The sequence below is a fragment of the Lycorma delicatula genome, chromosome 6 (assembly GCF_047948215.1).
Source record: "Lycorma delicatula isolate Av1 chromosome 6, ASM4794821v1, whole genome shotgun sequence".
Taxonomy (NCBI): domain Eukaryota; kingdom Metazoa; phylum Arthropoda; class Insecta; order Hemiptera; family Fulgoridae; genus Lycorma; species Lycorma delicatula.
This window is the reverse complement of record NC_134460.1, coordinates 142317683-142338215: the sequence shown is the minus strand read 5'-3', so window position 1 is coordinate 142338215 and position 20533 is coordinate 142317683. Positions and strand designations below refer to the sequence as shown.

The 20533-nt window shown below is 34.4% G+C and overlaps 1 protein-coding gene across 1 annotated transcript in view; it reads left to right on the top strand.

The window, feature by feature from the left end:
- The window catches only part of LOC142327007 (uncharacterized), a 157423-nt gene that overhangs the window by 48481 nt on the left and 88409 nt on the right, over nt 1-20533 (top strand). Inside the window, exons 6-8 of the mRNA XM_075369756.1 lie at nt 988-1093; nt 3763-3899; nt 5923-6029. Coding sequence (XP_075225871.1) covers nt 988-1093; nt 3763-3899; nt 5923-6029 — 350 coding nt within the window. The remainder of the gene's footprint in view (nt 1-987; nt 1094-3762; nt 3900-5922; nt 6030-20533) is intronic.

The following is a 20533-nucleotide window of genomic DNA, read 5'->3' as shown; positions in this document are numbered from 1 at the left end:
ATAAATCAAATATCTAATTAAAATTTTATTTGACTATAACTCTGGAACCAATGAAAATATATACAACTAATGATATATCGCTGAAAAACTCTAAATGAGGGTTTATTACTGCAGCTAAGAAAAAGTCCAAAATCAAAATTTTTTGGATTTTGGGCTTTTTTGGTCACTTTTGGTCCAGTCGATTGCAATAAAAAGAAGAGGTGCAAAACTACATATTATAACAGTCCTAAATTCAAAGTTCCACATTCTGTGGTTAATCGTTTTTGAGTTATGGTACATAGATATGTAAATACAGACGTCACGCCGAAAATAGCCAAAATGGTTATATTTCCGTTGAAATCTGAAAATTGAAATTTTTTGCGATCACAATACTTCCTTTACTTCGTACAGGGAAGTTAAAATCTTATGATTTTTTGACGTGCAGTATGTTTAATCATGTAATCATGTTCTTTCTTTATGCTCTTATTTGTTGGTGTTACTTCTTCTTACTTATTGTTTATAAACATTTAAGAAAAAAAATCATATGATTTTTTGACGGTCAGTACGTTCGATTATGTAAGCATGTTCTCAGCTAAGGGGGATGCACACAGACCGACACACATATTATCCTCCATTAGAGTAGCGTAGGATTATTCTAAAAAATCTGATGTGTACATCACATGACTTTCTTGTATGCCTATTAGATTACATATACACTTTTTTTTTTTAAAATGAAAAGTACATAAAATTTTAATACGATTCTACATTATAATTATCAATTAATATTAAATAATCAGATGTTTCACCAAATCTGATGTGTGACTCGTAACTGAAATACTAGTCCATAGTTGCCGACAGTTCCAAAATGATTAACCAATTCTATTTATTTGAATCGGTGTATTTTAATTTAAAATTACAATAAATCTATCATAAAGAATTTGAACAAGTAGAATAAGTATAATATGTTACTTATATGTTCAAGTAATTTTTATTTTATGTTTTTTCCAGATTTTTATGGTACTACGGAAAAAAAACTCGCAGATTTCATTTCTTCACCTTTACCATCATACAGTAATGGTAATAGTTGGTTGGTTTTTTGTTGCTTACATTGGAGGTAAATAAATATTGATTATGTATTCCTTATATTTTACTTAGTACTATAGAAATTTCATTTAATTAATATAAAAATTTAGATGTGATCTAAATGTTGTAAAAAAAAAGTAATTAAGAAGAAAAAAGTAAAATTATTAATTAAAGATTTTCTAATCTATTCTGAAAGTAGAAAAAATATAGTAAAATGTTTAGTGCATGAATTAATAAACATAAATATTTCTTCAAGAATGAATTTTAAATGAAATTCAATCTTTCCAGACGGTTAAAAATGTTTATAATTTTAAACGTTTATTATTTTTTTTCAAACAATTTTATGACATTCAAAATTCTGATTAAATATTTTAATTACATTAAGTTTAAGTCAGAAGTTTAAATATTAAATAAAGTTGTTAAGATAAATAGACTATGGTTGAAAAAGTTACAAAGGATACTGAATTGCAAAAAAATACGTATTCAGAGGAACAGGAGGAGGCAAGATATATTTTGTACAACCTTATTAGAAATAGTGGGTTTTAATTTTCTACTTATTTTATTTAATAACATTTCTCATTAGGTGATATCTGAAATTCTTATTTTTTACCATAAAAATTAAATTTACTTATTAACAATGAGTTCATTTATTCGTTCCTAATATTTGAATTTTTTCAAGGGAAATAATTTGATAATTGTTATATACATGATCTTAAACAATAAGTCTTGGGAAAACATATATATATATAATTGAAAGTTTAGTTTACTGGAAAATAATAGTCGAAAAGAAGGCGCAGTAGGAGAGATAGAAAAGCATAAATAAGAAAGAAGAAGCAAGGCAGAAGAAAGAAAATTAGAAATTAAAATGTAAAAAGATAATAAATAATTCAGGTTCTTTTTGTAACGTTACACGGAAGAATTGTACCCAACCAAATTGTCCTTCATAGTGGTATATATTCTTCATCTCATTAGAATGATCAATTAATGAAACTAGAAATTATTTTTATTCAGAGTGATTCACGAAAAATGTAACAAACTTTCAGGAAATGTTCCAATGATGAAAATAAAGAAGAAAGTTCATATAAACATAGCTTAGGAAACGCTTCGTTAGCGAGTGTGGACTGACAAAAAATTTCGCCCCTTCGGTAAAATTAAGTCAGATTGTAATTTTGGAGACCTAAATTAAAGAGTAAATTTAGAGAACTTATGTAAAATTTGACATGAAAAATTGAAAAAATAGCTACTAAAAAAGTTTTTTGAGAAATCTGGGGTAAAAAATAATTTTTTTTTTACTTTGGCGTAGGGGAAAGCTCTACCAGCCACTGTCTGCCCACAAAAGTCGATAGTGTTGGGCTCCCACTGACTAAAACTTCTCCTTGTCGACACGCAAAGATCGGGCACGTCAAAAGCATAACACAGTCTCCGGTGGGTTTTGTAGGATCGACTGTCAGAAGGAGACATCGAAACGGTGAAATTCTAAGGGGGGGGGGGGGGTTAATGGGAAACGCCTTTCCACACATGGACGCGGATAATGCACCCTACACAAGCTGGCTGTCCCCCTATTTTACTCTTCAGCATCTTTCCCGTAATAATGACCCTAATAATCTCATAAAAAGCGTTTCACTTATTGAGTGAGTCGAGCGTAACACTAAAAATATAGTTAACATCTAAAGGGCCCGTCACTACCATACATCGCACTCTTAAATCCGTCCAACTATCGCCCACCAAAATCATTTGCTCGACATCAAGGGAGCAACAGTAAGGACAAAAATTGTCCTCGTTGCTTCCAAGCGCAAACATGTACGACCTGAAGCAGCCATGACCCGAGAGGAACTGGGTAAAAAATAATTATTTCCCCAAAACCCCTACCTACCCACGGCGTGACTAGATCAATTTACTTGGTAATTTTTCAGTGGAAGACGCAGATGTCTTCCACTGTTTCTGAAAAATGTCATAAGTCAAGGTCCTATCCTTTCCATGGTAGCAGTCTTCCCTGAATCTGACCAACACGTCCATCGGTGGTGTACCGGCAATAACGAACGCCGCCTCCAACGAAATAGTCCTGCATCCCGAGCAGATCTCAGAGACATATTTCTCTGAACCCGCTGTAGGATCAGCCTGGCACGATCAGTAGTCAGGGCCCTTATCCAAGCAGGAGTCCCGTGTAGCATTACCGAGTTTATTACCCTCGGAAAAAAACATGCCGTTTAACAAAAGACAAAAGATTGGTGTTAAAAAAGATGTTATTTTATGTTTGGCGTAAAATAAATTTTGTTCTGAATAAAATTATTGAATAAAGTCCACAAATACTATATAAAAAGTTATGAATTTCGATGTTTATTAAAAATAGAATGTATCAAAATGTGGGGGATTTTAACTAGATATTAAACAAAACAAAATTCCTCCAATCTTTTGTCTTTTACCCATATATATATATTGAAAAAATATTAAACATACAGTTTTGGGATCTATTTTTCATATTTTGGACAAATTTCATATAAAACCAAAAAAATATATCCCCCTTAATTTTGATCCCAAGAATTAAAGTCTGGATTGATTTTACAGCACAGAAATCAGGGAAAAGTCTTTCGTCAGACCTGAATGTTTGTTACATTCTTCGTAAATAACTAATAATTTTAAAACTGTTACGTATACGTTGTTCGATTTAATCTCTAAAATTTGTACTTTTTTCTCTTCCAGCTGCAATGGTAGCATTTTTCGGAGCAGTAAACACGTTCATACATTCTGTTATGTATTTTTATTACCTGCTTACAGCTGCACGACCAGAATATAAAAAATCAGTCTGGTGGAAGAGACATCTTACGCAGCTTCAATTAGTCAGTGTTTTAAGTATTTATTTTTTATAAATATTTTAATATGTAAAGAAAAAAATGTTTAATTGTCAGCGAGCCCATAAGGCTGGTCTAGTGGTAAACTATGGTTGCAAATCACAAGTTTAACAACTGATTTTGGGAATCGATGGTTCTGAAGTTCAACTCTAATAAAAGTTAGTTACTTTTATATGGATTTGAATACTATACAGTGTATACCGGTGTATTTTAGTGATTGGGGTTCAATTAACTACACATCTCAGGAATGATCGGCCTAAGTTTGTACAACTACCTCATTTACATGTTATCCTCATCTCATTGGGCCATCGAGGGGCTTATCGTTCACTAGTTGTACAGATTGCAATGTACAATTTAGGAATATATATAATTAAGAATGAAATATTTTTTAAACCTATCTTTCATTTATGAAAAATTAAAAAAGTTACCTCTTTTTAAAATGTTACGTCATGCCATCTTTCATTTTATAAGTTTACATGTATTTTTTTTTTACAACAATATAATAATTTATGAAAACTCACAGCTAGTAAACTTAATTTCTTCCTTTAATTCTAATTTTTTATATATTTTACGTAATGAACCTCTTTTCAAGTAATTTTCATTCACTTCTGTTCTATTATAAACTCCGATCCATCATAATTTAAATTGTATTACTATACTACTTTTCCAGATTATTTGTTATTTTAAAAATTTCTTTTATCAGATATTTCCCATGCTATAATGCTATTTCTCATATATTTAGTAGTTAAAAAAATTATTTATATTTCTCTAAAAAAAATAAACGTAAATTACATTTAAAAAAATATTTTTCTCGAATGTGACTGAAAAATTTAATTTAATTTTAAAAGAAACAAATTTTTAAAACTTAAATTATATTTTATTATATAAATTTGTAAATCATACAATTTAAAATTGTATGATTTAAATTTCATGTTTTAAATGGTTTTACGGATAATGTTAAAATTAGTTTTACAAATTTTATTTAAATATCTCATCACAATATATCATCAGACATATGTGGCGAGATGTACATTTGAAATTCAGTATTTTCCACTAGGAAAATTGGAAAACTTAGCTAAAGTTTAACAGAAAAACGAATCGAAAACCTTTGGATAAAATCTTTTTTCACTATCCAGAATAACAGTTTTTTCATTCTTTAGAATTTTAATTCACCACACTTTTATCGATATTTTTGAATTATTATCAGCATTTCTATTATTAATTATTATTCATTATTCATTTCATCATTAATTATTATTCAGCATATTATTTTCAGCATTTCTTTAAAAAAAAGAAATGCTGAAAATAATTTTGGAAGAGAATTGTCAGAGTAATAAGCCATTTTTTAAAAACAAATTACGTTTTTTCAGTTAGATTGAAATTAATCATATAAACTTCCAATTTGACGTATTGTGTACTTTAATAGAGTTTTTATAACTCATTTCATTTTTTTATCAAAGTAATAAAACATTTTTTTGTATAATTAACACTTAAAAAGAATCGATAGATTGAAAATTATTTTTGTGGTTTTATTATTACTTTTATTATTTCAATTTAACTAGATGTGGTTTATTTAGGAGATTTTTTCATTTAACTCTTTTAACTTATTGTAACTTTTTAACTCTTTGTAGTCACTTAAATAAAAATATTCCATCGCTTGAGACGATATTTATTTTGCAGTGTTTTTATACTTTGTTTTATTTAGATATGTTATGGATGAGTAAATAATATTTTTGTCATAAATATGAAAATGGATTCAAATAATTTTTTATTTTACACTATAAATTTCTATTTCTCTTTAAACTGAAATTGCTTTTAATTACGGGAATGATTTTTTATTTTTCATAAAATATGCTTTATTATTAAAAAAAATAGACCGAATGGTAAAGTAAGATAAATTTTTTTTATAAATTCTAGAGATTTGTTCTATTTTACAAATTTATAAAAGTATGATGTAACTATTATGTTAAAGTATAAAAATGTAATGTTTTAATTGTATTTTTATTTTCAGATCCAGTTCATAATTGTAACGATCCATGCTACATTAAATGTATTAAGCCCTTCAAGTAATTTCCCTAAAGGGTTAGTTGCAATTTTTATACCACAAGGAGTAATTATGTATGTACTTTTTTGGGATTTTTATAAAAAAGAATATAATAAACTGAAAAAGCTTTGAGTAAAATTTATTTTATAGAAATAATGTTTTTATACATTATTTATTGCTTAAAAAAACGTTTAATTTATTTATTAATTCTTAATTATTAAGGTTAATCATTTTGTCAAACATTGTAATAAAATTATAAAATTATGTTAGAAAAATAAGCGAGATGATTCATAACAATGCCTTAAGTAATACTACTTATATTTCTACCAGCAAACAAAAATGTTGTAACTTACCTAGTAGAATTACTCCTACTTTTGATATAGAGTATAAGGAAATACCCTGCTGCTGTTAACATATTAACTGTTAACATATCTTTCATTAGTATATTACGGTACCGCCTTTATTCTGAGGCAACCAACCTTCTAGTAAAACTGTCTGCACTCTCACAAACGTTTCTCGTACCGACCCATCTGTGATAAAAGGAGAAGTACATTAAATTCTACGAAACAAATTATATTGTATACGGTAAAATGTCGAAAGATATTTCTTGAAATATATATAAGTTAAATACATATAGGTTAATGTACGGTAGACGTGAAATTAAAGTGTTCATTTAAGAGATATAAGTTAAACTCTTAAATAAAAATTTTTATTTCACGATTTATACAGTCGTACACCAGGCTTCACCTGAATAAATGTCGTTCTTCTAGACAGAAGGAAGAGGAGGAGGCGGAGGAGGTGGATACTTGTCAAATCTTTAAGATTTGATGTTCATGCAGTTATGTACTTCCGGAATTTCCCATGCATTTTTGTTGTTTTATTTTTTGGATAAAGTGAGTCATGAACGTCGAGAACTGCGTATACCCCCACACCAAAAATCTTTACTGAATATCGAACTTTCTCTTATAACTATAGCTGTTACAATAGCTATAAACTATTGATGTTAAAAGTAAAATAGTAAAATTAATACGGAAAATTCCTGTAGAACTATTGAAGGTACATCAAAATTGGTAAATTCCACGTTCTGATGATTTTATTTAACTGAAAAATTGCTTTCTATGAGTATTTTTAATGTAAACTTTTAGGTATCGATGATAATCTTAGATATAGAACGATAAATTCAGGGTTATAAAAAAAGGGAAAATATTACAATATAAGAAAAGAATGAATAATGATTTCAAAAATACTGGAAAGGTATGTAATACGGGTAATTAGATTTTCATGAATCATGAAATTCTAATTTTTATTGATCAGTCAATCTACGAAAAATAGGTTATCGTGAAATTTCTTGCTACCATCCCTGATGTAAATTTGTATGAAGCAAGCTTACTTGTAACATTCTGTTAAATTTTGTTTGCACTGTATAATATGACGGGGAGATTAAAATTGCATGATCTTTTTTCAAAAATATGAACTGCTGGTATTCAGACAGCTGTTACAATTTCACTTCATTTTGATCTATTCTAGGCTTGCATTGGCTTTGAAGTAACAGGACACTGCGATTTTGACAGCCGCTTAACATTTCTCGTAGGTAGATTCATTGCAATTCTTTCCTAGTCAACAGATCTCCGATATGAATCCAGCCGAGATGCAGTAACGAAGGTAGCCCGATCGAAAAATGTTTCCTAACTTTGTCTCGCCAACCACCCATCCTCCTTCCTAAATCTTACAATTATGTCACCGCCAGAACATGTCTGACGGTTACGTAATTGTATAATTACAATTATGTCCCTCTTCCGGAGGGAGACAATTGTGAATTGGGAGCGCATTACATCCTTCAAACACGAATGGCTCCGAAAGGCGCATTCCTGCTAGGCCGAAAGGACTTCATGGGACGGACTGAAAGGGAATCACGCAGGAAGAACGGAGCTCATACGCGGCTAGTCTCCCAAATTCAGCCCTGATCAAATAATTCTTTCCGGTCTTAAGGAATGGAACACAGCAAATAATTCCGTCCATAAATATAAAAAAAAATAATAATAATTATCCGCCCGTTATAAGAAAGACACAGCACCAAGGGACTTTAGTACAGGTTCCGCGATTAGAAGGCAGATACATTATTCTCTTGCTATCCTTACGTCATAAAATCATATGGAGTTATTAGGTGGCCTGTGCGGAATCTGTAATGAATTATAAATCAGTTTAGTTATTGTTTACATAACATTCACAACCGACAATCTTTCCTGATCGCCATCATTAAATTACAGCTAATTAAATTAACGGATTTATTTCTTTTATTATAATTTTTTTTTTCTAAATTATTACTTCACGTTTAATTTCGGATCCCATTTGAGTAGTAATTGTCTTCGATTAGTAATTCTCTCTCACAATGGAAATAAATAAATTTCCTAAAATTAATATCTATTATTTAACCATCTAATGTAATTCATAGTTGTTGGTTCAAAACGATAAAAATTAGAAGGAATTAGATCTTAACTCTATCATGTTTACGTTAGGTTAGTTTGATAAACGTAACACTGATAATAGTGCATGTAGTTTTCTCTTAAGTAACAATTGTATTTTTTTTTATTTCTCGTAGTGTGCAATTTTTGAATGGCTTCTTAAATAATAAATTTTATACGACTGAATACGTCTGCAACAAAATCAAACTATTCCGTTTCTTTTTGAACCGCGTCAATAAAATACTAAAATGTCCATAATAACAAAATAATAATTATATCTTCATAATATTTCCATATGAAGTATAAGATTATGTATAGGTTCTACTTACAAAAAAAAAAAAAAATAATTTTTCGGGATCCATAAATGGTCTGTCAGATTATACAGTGTCCCATTTGAAACGCCCTATTTTTATTCTTGGCAGAAAGTCTGTAACGGGAATTTCATATATTGCTTGACATGGAGTAGTTTGCTTTCTCACAAATTGAGCATAGGCATCCTAATATTCTCTTCCAGCAAGATGGGACTCCCAGGTACTGGCTTCTTGATGTAAGGGAAATTTTGCATGGTTGGATGAGCCGTTTCTTGGTAGGTGGATGGAAATAGGTGGTTCAATTCCCTGGTCACCCAGATTGCCAGACATAACCCCTCTGGATTGCTTCTACTGGTGTTACGTTAAAGACAGGGAGTATACGACAAAATTAGCAAACATCCAGGAGCTGCGTGAGAGCGTTCCAAATGCCATTTCAACCACCACACCAGAGATGCTTCAACGAATTTGGCAAGAAATCGCCTATCAGCTGGATATTTTTCGTGTGGGACTTGTGGGGCACATGTGGAAGTGATGTGATATAATATAATTTTTTTATAACTTGATAAGAAAGGCTTTAATTCATTTTTTAATTTTACAATAGATAATTTAATAAAAATCATAATTTTATGATTTTCACTCGATTTAACATCATGTGATACTTTTTCTTTGGGATTTATAAAGGATCTTGTGTATGCACCTTCACTATCTAGTATAATCTACCCGTTTTGATGCACAATGTAGAAGAAGCTGTCGCTTCAATTACACCATACAAGCTAGTTTATACATGGAACGAATTATCCTATAAATTGGATGTGTGACAAAAGGTGTTCTCATTTGTCCTTTAATTTTATTTTTTGATTCATTACTGTAAATTGAAGTGAAAGACATTCAAGAAACCTCTCGATATTCTTTTTTAAAAAATCTGATGTGGACAACACATAACCTGCAATGTCATGCAATCAATGTCATATTATTAATCGTTTGTGGCCTGAAATGCAGCTCACAATCATTCCTCCAACAAGTCTGACTCTATTTAACATAACTTGTGTTATAGCTGTCCTGTCCTGCATTGCAGTCCACAGTCATTTTCCGCAAAAGAAAGAAATATCAAATTAAACAATTAGTTTTATGAAAATTAATGAAATTATAATATAAATAAATTACGTGAACTTAACTCCAGTCTAGTTATATGTTACAGAAATAAATCAGAGTTGCTGGCTGAACTAAGTTAAATTAAACAAGAGCTCTAGAGACATTTAACTGTGGCCTGCTGTTCAGGACACAAGAGTGCATGACATCTTACCCAATACATAATCAGAGAGCATGGACAGAACACGGTGCCTGTAATGCTGGACAGGAGAGCGCAAAGGGTTAAATTGCATTTACACATTTTTTTTTAAATGAAAATTACATAAAATTTTATTCCATTAAAAATTTCTGATATTTTTTTTGTTATTATTGAATTATTATTCATAGTAAATTATTTTTTGCAATGAAAAGTTAATAATAATTAATATATCAACATATTTAAATTAAAAAAAAAAAAAATTAAAAAAAGGAAACGAAGTCATATTCGAACCGATGTGCCCTCCCCTATATCCACATAGTTCATTAATTAAAATTTTATTTGACTCCAACTCCGAAACCAATGAAAATAAGTACCACTTCTGATATATCGTTGAAAGCTCTCAATGAGGGTTCATTAATCCAGTTAATAAAAAGTCCAAAATCCAAATCTTTTTGGATTTTGGGCCTTTTTTTGTGCATTTTTTTCGGTTAATTGCAATCAAAAGAGGAAGTACACAACTTGATGTTGCTACAGACCTAAATTCAAAATTTCAACATTGTACGATTAATCGTTTTTAATTATACTAGATACATAATGTAGTCATTTTAAAAATTAATAAACGTCCCATTTAAAAATTATTAACTAAAATTATATTTTAAGTGGTTTTCTACTTTCTTCTTTAATGATCTGCATATTCTATCTATGCCACTAAAATGTTAATAATATTTCATTCAAAAATTGATATCCCTATTCCGTTCATCAAAGAGACTATTTATGAATATAACTATCATCTCAGCGATAGAAACTGTGACTGGTGAACGTTTGGCTATAATGTATGAATGCATTATATTTGAGACACTCATAATTATTACAGACATAAATAAAGTGAATAACAAATTTATGAACATGTTTCTGTTGTAAAAAACACACTTTTAGATAAATCGTAAATGTATCTGGAACTTTTATGAATCTTATTTTAGCTATAAAGTGTGTTCTGAGAGGATCTGATGTTCTGGATTGGGTAGTGAATACGAAAGAGAGAAAAAACAAATAAAACAGCACATCAACGTTATTTGAAGTTTGTTTAGTTAATAATTGTACCAGAAACGCAAGAACAGCTTATGCATCGACTGTGATAATGTAGAACAATATGATATATAACATTTGTGTTACAAGATTAGAAAACGTAACTAAGAACAATTGAATAAACAATACAATTACATACACAAAATAAAAAAAAAAACATGAATTCCGACACATAATTAACTTACAGTACGATAAAACATAACACGACGAGCCTTCCCGAGCACAACATTTCACTTAAAAAACAAAATCTAATTCTAACTTTTCCGACAATACAGGAACAGCCGTGAGCAGAAAGTAAAACATTAAACAAAGTCTTTAGATAACTAAAGTCTTGTAAAGAGTTTGACGCGACGACATATTGACAAATAATGTACACAGCACCGAAGCTAACACACCCAACGCACATAGAAACCAGACTAGCGACAGCTGGTAACGGCATTCGCCCACAGGTCAGAATTGTAATAATAAACAACCTTGGGTTATGTTGTTTATAACACCATTCACTGATTTGTTGACAAACCCTAGTCCGTTAATGCGAAATCGGCAAAACTGTGGTTTCTCGAACAACGTTGTGTCTGCGACCTTGACCAAAAACTGAACAAAGTGTAAGTTTTTTAAGTGTTAATGTATTTTTTTTTGTTTTAAGGCTTTGGAATGTTACAGAAAACTAAAAAGAAAAAAACTTTTTGTCGAATTTATTAAAGAATTGGAGGCTCGTATCTCACTTTCAAATGTAATAGTTTAAATGAGGCACAGCAAACAGTGTGTATACTTTTATGTAATTTAATAGGAGTAGAAGGAACTCATGTGGTGTACACATCAACCTTTTGTTGAATCCACTCAATTAATCATATATACCTACAAGAGATATTTGTTCAAATATGAGTATATATAAGATAATAAATAAATACATAAGACACTAATTCATTTGTATAAAAGCATTTGTACAAATTCACTTAATAAACATTACAAAAATTCATAAAATCTAAACAAAAAATTAAATATTACATAATACAAAGGAAAAGAATATCCTCCCAGCTCAAGAATCACTCACCCTTTCAGGTCCAGCACGTGAAGGCGTTTGGATTTTTTCAATGTTTTCAAAGAGATACAGCGCTAGATAGTTCGCAGGATTACCTAGCCTTTGCTTGTAATGTGAACCGAATTGCTTGATTTCCTTGCGTACAGAAGAGAAGTCCAGATAGTTATGAAATCTTCATTCCGTGGAAACCACGGCGCCTCTATTATGATTCTGGTCAACATATTTTGGAAGCGTTGTATAACTTCAATGTTGCCTCTAAAACAGTTTAGCGACCTCGTTACCTAAAAGCTCTTAGTGAGCTACCTATCAGCGTGAGCGGATTAAGCAGGGTGCTATTCACCACCCGCTTATGTGTCCCAACCGCTCACTCGTCAAACTAAATCTAGATCGGGGAGGCGCACCCCTTGTTACTAATTACTAAAAGTCATTAACGTTAATAAAATAAAAGACAGTAATTTAGGCTGTCACGCCTCGGTCGCTGTATGCCAGCTAGTGCCTGTCCACCATTTAAAGCGCTTGGAGCTTGTATCTGGCTGGTGGCCAGCCATTATCTCAGGAAAAACTTCCCACAGCGGCGCTATAGGAATCAGTATAACACAGATTAATTAAAAAAACTCTAGCGATGACGGTTGAACTTCGCAACCTCATTGAGGAACTCCCACACGGTCCGACAATGCGGCTCTCGCCACACTGTCTCGCCGTTTATGAGCGGCCAGTTTTCCCCCCCGACCTCTATGTTCCAGGGTATTCCGGTCTCTGCCCCCCCCCCCCCAAGAGCAGGGCAGTCGAACATCATATGCTAGTTCGACTGGACTTCCCCGGAGACACACAACTCATCAGCCGCTAGGCAAATCCGAAACAGATATTGCTTCAAATCAACATGGTTGGTGAACACTTGGGCACCCGCTGCCCTTAAAAATGAATTCGAGGCATACCATCCCTCCAGATCCTGTATAAACCTATACAAGAACCTTCCCTTAGTCGTGGTGTGCCATTCAAGCTGCCATGCCTCTATCACGAGGCTCCATAGCCTCTTCCGCAGGCGGGAAATGGGCAACTTAGATCCGGTGCATTGTGATCGCCGTTCCGCTCCGGTTCTAGCCCGGCTTGAAATGGCATCCCAAATGCCTCGGCTTCCCGACCTCTTCGCAACTTCCACATGGCTACCCGATTTCGAACTTTCACCACAAGATCGATTGGGAGAGCCTTTCTCAATACGGTGGTAGCCTCGTAGGAGGTTGTTTTAAAAACACAAGTGCATACTATCAAGGCTCTGCGCTGGGCACTCCTTAAATTTTAAAGCAGTGCTCTATTTCTATCCAATCTATGAGCCCAAATTGGCGCCGCGTCTGCGATCATGCTCTCGAAGACACCTCGGTACACCAAGTACATTTGACGGCCCGACAGCCCATAATCCTTCCGAGCAATCCTTTTAAGTTTGTGCATCACAGAGACGGCGTCCGCCGCAACTTGTTTAATGTGGTTACTAAAAAGCAACTTGTCATCAAACAAAACACCTAGGTACTTATGAACCCTTACTCGGCTGATTACACAGCCTTTATACTTAATGTGGGGGTTACGACTGCTTGATAATTTGTCTGTACCCATCAGAAGCATAAACTTCGTCTTGGGCACAGAAATCTTTAAATTTAGCATGTCCATCCAGCCCTTGGCGGTTGACCGCATAGGGCCGTTGTCAACCGCACTATTCTCTAGCTGCGGTCGTGAATTACCACGAACTAAAAGGAGACATTCATCGGCGAAAGCCTGGGCCGTGACCCCTTCTGGGAATGACAACCCCAGAAATCCATCAAACACCAGGTTCCACAGCAAGGGACCGAGAACGGAACCCTGCGGGCTTCCCCTGGTGTCGGATTTTTCCACAACTAGTTGCGCATCCTTAAATAGAGTCGTGCGGTGAGACAAATAATCTCTTACCACGGCCTGCAGGGCTTCGGGAACTTACCTAAGAGAGTTACCCAACATTACCAAAGAGAGTTGATGGATCTTATTGCTGTAAAGAGGAGGCTTAGGAGACGATGGCAATGCAAGGGAAGATAGGACGTCCTTGAACAGGGCCACCCGCAGATTAAAACGACTGCTTAAATCTATTAAAAACGAGTCTATACAGAAATTATCTTGAGAGCCTACCCACTTCTCGTACAGACGGTTTATGGTGTTGGTTTATGAAGACCCTTTCTCTTTATGAAGAGATACGAATAGATTTCGACGGCCTCCATTCTCGCTATCTCCATTGTAGGCTTCAAATGTGTCGTGAGCTCGGAGTGAAGGAGAAAAGCCTGAAGTATTTGCTATTTATTTGAGAGAGGTAATTCATCCGCTTGATATGCGGAGTCATTGTGAAGAGGAAATCTTAGAATTCTTGAGTAAATCGATTCCTAACTGTCTTCCTATTAAGTCGTTTTCTTGCAGAGGTTCTAGAAGTGATCAGGAAGGGAAAAACTTACAGAAGATCCTGACTTTGACTTGATCACTAATAAGATGTTATCTATGCTTCCTACCCAAGCCTTTCAGTACACAACCCACCTGTTTACGGTATCCTTCAGACGAGTACTTCACTACCGAGTGGAAATTTTCACAAACGGTTACGGTCCCGAAACCGGTTCATGATGTTTACTCGTGCCAGCCAATAAACCGGTTACCTACTTTGTCGAAGATATTTGAGAGATCATTTCTTCGGAGAGTGTGGCTTGTTCTGGGCAGAGTCACGTTATACCAGGTCATCGGTTCGATTTTCGTAGTGAAAACTTCACTATTGTACAATGCATAGACTTCTTAACGTCATCAGCAGGAGCTTAGAGGAGAAGAAATACTGTTCGGCAGCCTCCTTAGATATCCAGCAGTCTTTTGACAAAAGACTGCTTGGCTGCCTGGGCTTATACAAGTTGAAAAAGAACCTTCCTGGTTCTTCGTAGCTACCTGGATGGTCGTTTCATCCAGGTAAATGTAATCAAGCATTATCTGCGATCTTCGACGCTAAGTCGGAGTTCCGCAATGCTCAGTTTTGGAACCTGTCTTATACTAACCTTCACCGCCAACCTTCCGATTGAGAATGCAGTCACTGTCCCTTTTTTGCCGATGTCACGGCTATTCTAGATGTTGATGACAACACAAATGTGTCCTCAGCTAATATACAATCCGATTAAATTCTAACCTGAAGGTGGATCTCTTTTTTTTTCTGTTTAGCCTCCGGTAACTACCGTTTAGATAATACTTCAGAGGATGAATGAGGATGATATGTATGAGTGCAAATGAAGTGTAGTCTTGTACATTCTCAGTTCGACCATTCCTGAGATGTGTGGTTAATTGAAACCCAACCACCAAAGAACACCGGTATCCAGGATCTAGTATTCAAATCCGTGTAAAAATAACTGGCTTTACAAGGAATTGAACGCTGGAACTCTCGGCTTCCAAATCAGCTGATCTGGGAAGACGCGTTCACCACTAGACCAACCCGGTGGGTAATCAGAAGGTGGCTGAGTACATGAAAGTTAACGGTTAATTAAGGTACTTGAGCCATATGACATTCGCAATGATGAAAGGTCGGTCGAAGTTTTTACAAACCTCCATTTTTTTATTCTTTCAAGTGGACCAATAACCACCTTCGGAGTATTTTTTGGAGCAGACATATGGTTCTCATTAAAGCCGACGATATAACGGAACATTCCAGCTGAGCGCGCGCGTACTGGAGCTAGGGATTCATAAAACTCGGTTTATCCTGGTGTCCAGAGAACATCGTTTGAGACTCACTACATTGTTGCGTTTGAGGTTGCCAGGTGGTTGTCGTGTCATCGCTTATTATGACCACGCGCTGCTACTGATTGAAGGGAATTCATGCTTGTGAGACACTTCGTTGTGGAGTCTCTAACATAGAATGATTTTCAGCCCCGAGAAAAACACAATGATGTTGCTTAAGGGCCGATTGGCTAGTTCCCGACGAATCCGTGTTCGGATATCTGATCTCTCCATTCGGTACGTTACGGCTCAAACGTACCTGGGAGTTATCCTTGATGAGAATTTCCAGTTCAAGGAAAATCTTCAATATGTAGCAAACAAGTCCGCTTATGCTTTTTATGGAATCCGTAGAGTCATTCATTCCGAATGTGGGTTGAATGTCTTTACCATGCGAATCCTTTACAAAGGTGTCAGTGAGGCTTCTACGCTATATACTGCATCTATCTGCGCTCACCGCTTAGCTTTCAGGTGTTACGGTGTTAGGTTTCAGGTGCGGGCCCTGCGACGGCTCTTGCTGTTATAGGCGGTTATAGAACAATCTCGCGAAAAGTAATCTGTTTTATTTCCGGAGTCAAACCAATTGATATGTTAGCTAATGAGCGTAGGGAACGCTACATTTCCAAGGTAAATATCATATTGACGTCAGAACGAAAACAGGAGACTGAAAACCGGCCATGCGTTTCGGCAGGTCAGGTGGGAGGAATCCGCTACAGGTCGCTACACGCATGGTATATTTATTTTTAGTATTTGAGTTAGGGTTTCTTCAATCGGTATATCACACAGTTTCTCTCCGGACATGGGGCCTTTCGGGCGAGTTTGGCTAGGTTACGTTTGGTGGATTCGAGTCAATTCCTGGGTTGTAGGAATGTTGATACATACAATGGACCACGTCCTCTATGTCTGTTCTCGATATGAGGTCGTATGTTCACGAGGTGTTAGGGAACTTGAGAATACATTCCTTTCTGTATCCCCGTATTAACTGGATGATCCGCGAGGAGTGGTCAATAGTGGTTTTCTTCTCGCCTTTGCGGTGTGTAGGTCTTCACAGGGAGTTTAATCAACGTATTTGATCATGGTAGGATCCCGGGTGGCTAGGGTTCCGGCCTAGGCATTGGAGTGGTTGGAGGTAGGTGCAGTGGCATCGTGCCACGGTTATATTGGTATCGTTTGTGATTCCATTTGCGGCTCTCATTGGCAGGGGTGACCGCGCTGCCGGGGTATGGTAGCACGTGCGACTGGGAGGGTGGCTTCGTCCGGTCGGGGGCGGTCCCTGACTGTGACTTGGTAATGCTGCGCGAGACTTCATGATGGGACGGAGTGGGAATGCAGGGGTTTATCTCCAGCTCCTGCGCGGACCGGAATGAGGTTACATTTCCCTTGTTAGGTGACCTAATTTGGTCGATTAATTGGGTGTAGGTCTGAATTTCCATGTTGCGCAGAACATAATTTTTATTGGTTAGAGTGTAGTGCTGATTTGACTTACAAGTCATTCGTTTTCTGAGGCATTCGCAGTCATTTTTGGTCAAATTTAGACTAGGCGCGGGGTCCGCGCTATCGCGGTCTCGGTTAGTTAGTTTTGGGGAATCATGTTGAAGATGAATCATTCATGTCAAGATGAATCTTCATGAATCATGAAGATGTCCATTTGAGGCCTATGTGAAGGCAGAATTGGATTTGTATTTTACTGATGTAAATGTCTGTCGAAGCATTTTTACATCGATGGCGTCCCGACGGAGGCGTGACTGATGACTGTGAAATGTAATTAGTTAGACGGTTTAAAGATGACTTCCTGTAAGCCCCTCAGGGCTCTGAACGGAGGTGGGTGGTGCGACCGGTAACGTCATAAGGTTGGTGTCTTTTTTAACGTGGTTGGGATGAGATAAATCATCATATTGTTCAGATGTTTACTGAGCATGGGAATTTTGAGGCCCATTTTTACATAATAGGTAGGCGTGATACACTGAACTGTATGTTCTGTCAAGCTCGTGACACAGCTGAACATACTTTCCATCAGTGTCCCGCGTTGAATGACTGCCGTTCTCGGGATGGTATTGATGATCTCAGGCCGGAGGAGTTGGTACGGCACGTGATTGGTTCCTTCGAGAACTGAAGAGCAGTAGACTAGTACGCTACGACGGTTCTAAAGAGCAAGGAGGCCGAGAGTAGAAGAAGGGGCTTCTAGAACAAGAGTTGATTGGATAGCCCTTGCAGTAGAGTGTGGAGGTTATGGAAAATTCCTTTGTGAGGCAGAAGAGCTAGTCCGTTCGCAGGGGAGTTAAGGACAGCTCTCTTCGGAGCCGTCGTTCGTCCGTACTCGCGCGGATGGTCGGCGGTGATGATGCACGGCGACTCCGGATCCCTTTTTGCCCAGTGGCACCGCCCAAGGACGCGCAATATTTTGCTCCTTGATGGCGCTTAGGTGTGGGAGGGGGGTGGACCGGTGAGATGTGAGGTTTAGTCAGTAGAGCGCAGGCACACATTCGCTCTCATTTAATATCTAGCAGAACCTCTTCGCGAGCCCGACGCCTTGCCCGTAAATGGGGTTTCTCAGACTCATCGTTAAAAAAAAAAAAAACTACCAATGAACACCGGTATCCACGATCTAGTATAGGAAATATTGAAACAACAATGAGGAAAAGAAGGATAAAATTCTATGATTGAAGAATAACAGATTGAGAGAAGATTTTTAATTTTATTAATGAAAGAAAAAAACAAAACAGATTGGTATACATAAACAAATTACGGATTCGGTATCAGATATGTGATGAATATTTTTGCTATGCTTTAATGAGGAGCCTAAACCCCCTTCTATTTATCTCAATGAATTTATTTTACTTATTTTGTTAATCTCTATTTATTGTTTAATAAAGTTATGGAATTATTTTTCATTAGACTTTTGCGATCTCTTGAATCTTTCGAGATTATTATTTTTATGTTCTATTTTCTAAATGAGATTTATTTAACAGATATATTATAACCAATATTTAAAAAAAAATTGTTAATAAAAAGAAGATGGATTTTTAATTTAATCAATATGCATTTTTTATACCTTGTATATTATTCTTTAAATGAATGGTCAAGATTTATTCTTCATCTAAAGGTTTTTTTCGATTTTTTTAAATTTTGTTGTGGAAGTTCATCACTGCTCGTTTTTTCCTTATTTCTTTATAGAAAAACCTTTTTAACGAAAAATATTTCTAAACGTGGTCTGAAAATATTTTTCTCCCTTTATTTGCCATCATATTAATTTTGGATTACTACAGAATATTATGTATTGTGATGTCATTTTGATGTTAAAGATATTTTTAAGCCAAAATTGAAGATAAAAAACATATTTCCACATTCTAGTGAGGTCGTTAACAGTTTTCTTATTTCTCTTCATTCCTTTGTTTACCTTTTATAAATAGAATGATTTCTTACCTTTACATTTTTTTACGGGCTTTTTTTTCATAAGAGCAGCGTTTTTGTGGAATTATCTAAATTTAAATTTAAAGGTTGTAAAATATAATAAAATAAATAATTAAAATATAATATAAAAAAATAATTTCCTAAAAATAAAAATAAATTCTATTCTTTAAACTTCGAAATTACAGTCGTAATTTAAAGGTTTGTAATAATATTAATGTGTAATATTTAGCAAATCTTTAGTTTTTTTTATTTTTGATACTAGTTTTATTGTTTTGGAAAAATTATGTTTTATTCGCTTTGTTGTTGTTATTACGTGGTCTTCTTTTACTGTCATGCCATCGTAGCTCTAAAGCTATGCTGCAAAAAGGGAAGTATGGTAATCAGTCGAAAAATTGGGTATGGGATTTGTTCATTTCATGACCCAGAATCCCCAAAAATTAAAATGGGGGTTAAGTTCGTACGTCTGTAAGTAAGTATGTTGGGGTGTTTGAAGCTGAGTCGATTTTCACGTGTTGGAGGGGTCTTTGGATAGTTAATTTTCTCAAATTCTCCAAATATAACCTTACTTTATATTAAACTCAGTAAATGTGTGCACGCTTATCTTACCACTTAAAAAAAAATTGTCCCAAATTCCCCCTTCCCAAAAAATCGAAAAAAGCTGTCTTTATATTTATTGTATATTTTTTTACTAAGATTTTCTTTAATATCTTCATAGGTATAATAATAATTCAAGCGACTCAAACAATAAAAAAAAAAAAATTGAGGGTAAATATTGGGGAAGGTTCAATCAAAGTTTAAAAATATTTAAATTCTTTCAAAATTTATCAAATTTTACGAATTTTTCAAAACTTTTTTGTTTTATTTAAACTTTTAATATTAAAAAGTTTTTATATAATAAAATTTCAATAATAATATTGCAATAAAATTTCCTTCACCAAAAAAAAGAAATAAATCTTAGGTACAAAATATTGGTTGTACATTTTTAAGTGAAATTTTTTTTAGTTTCTTCTATTTAACAAATTAAACACAGAGAAATAAAACACTTTCTTGGAAGGTGATTTTGGATGTGAAGCAAAAAAATTAAAAAACTACCCATTTTTAAAATTTAAAAAAGTTTTTCTAGTTTGTTTTTACATATAATTTTTAAATTTTTACCTTTAAATGTTATCAATGAAATTTTTATAAGGTTTACCATAAACCTTCATCATAAGTTACCCTCTTAACT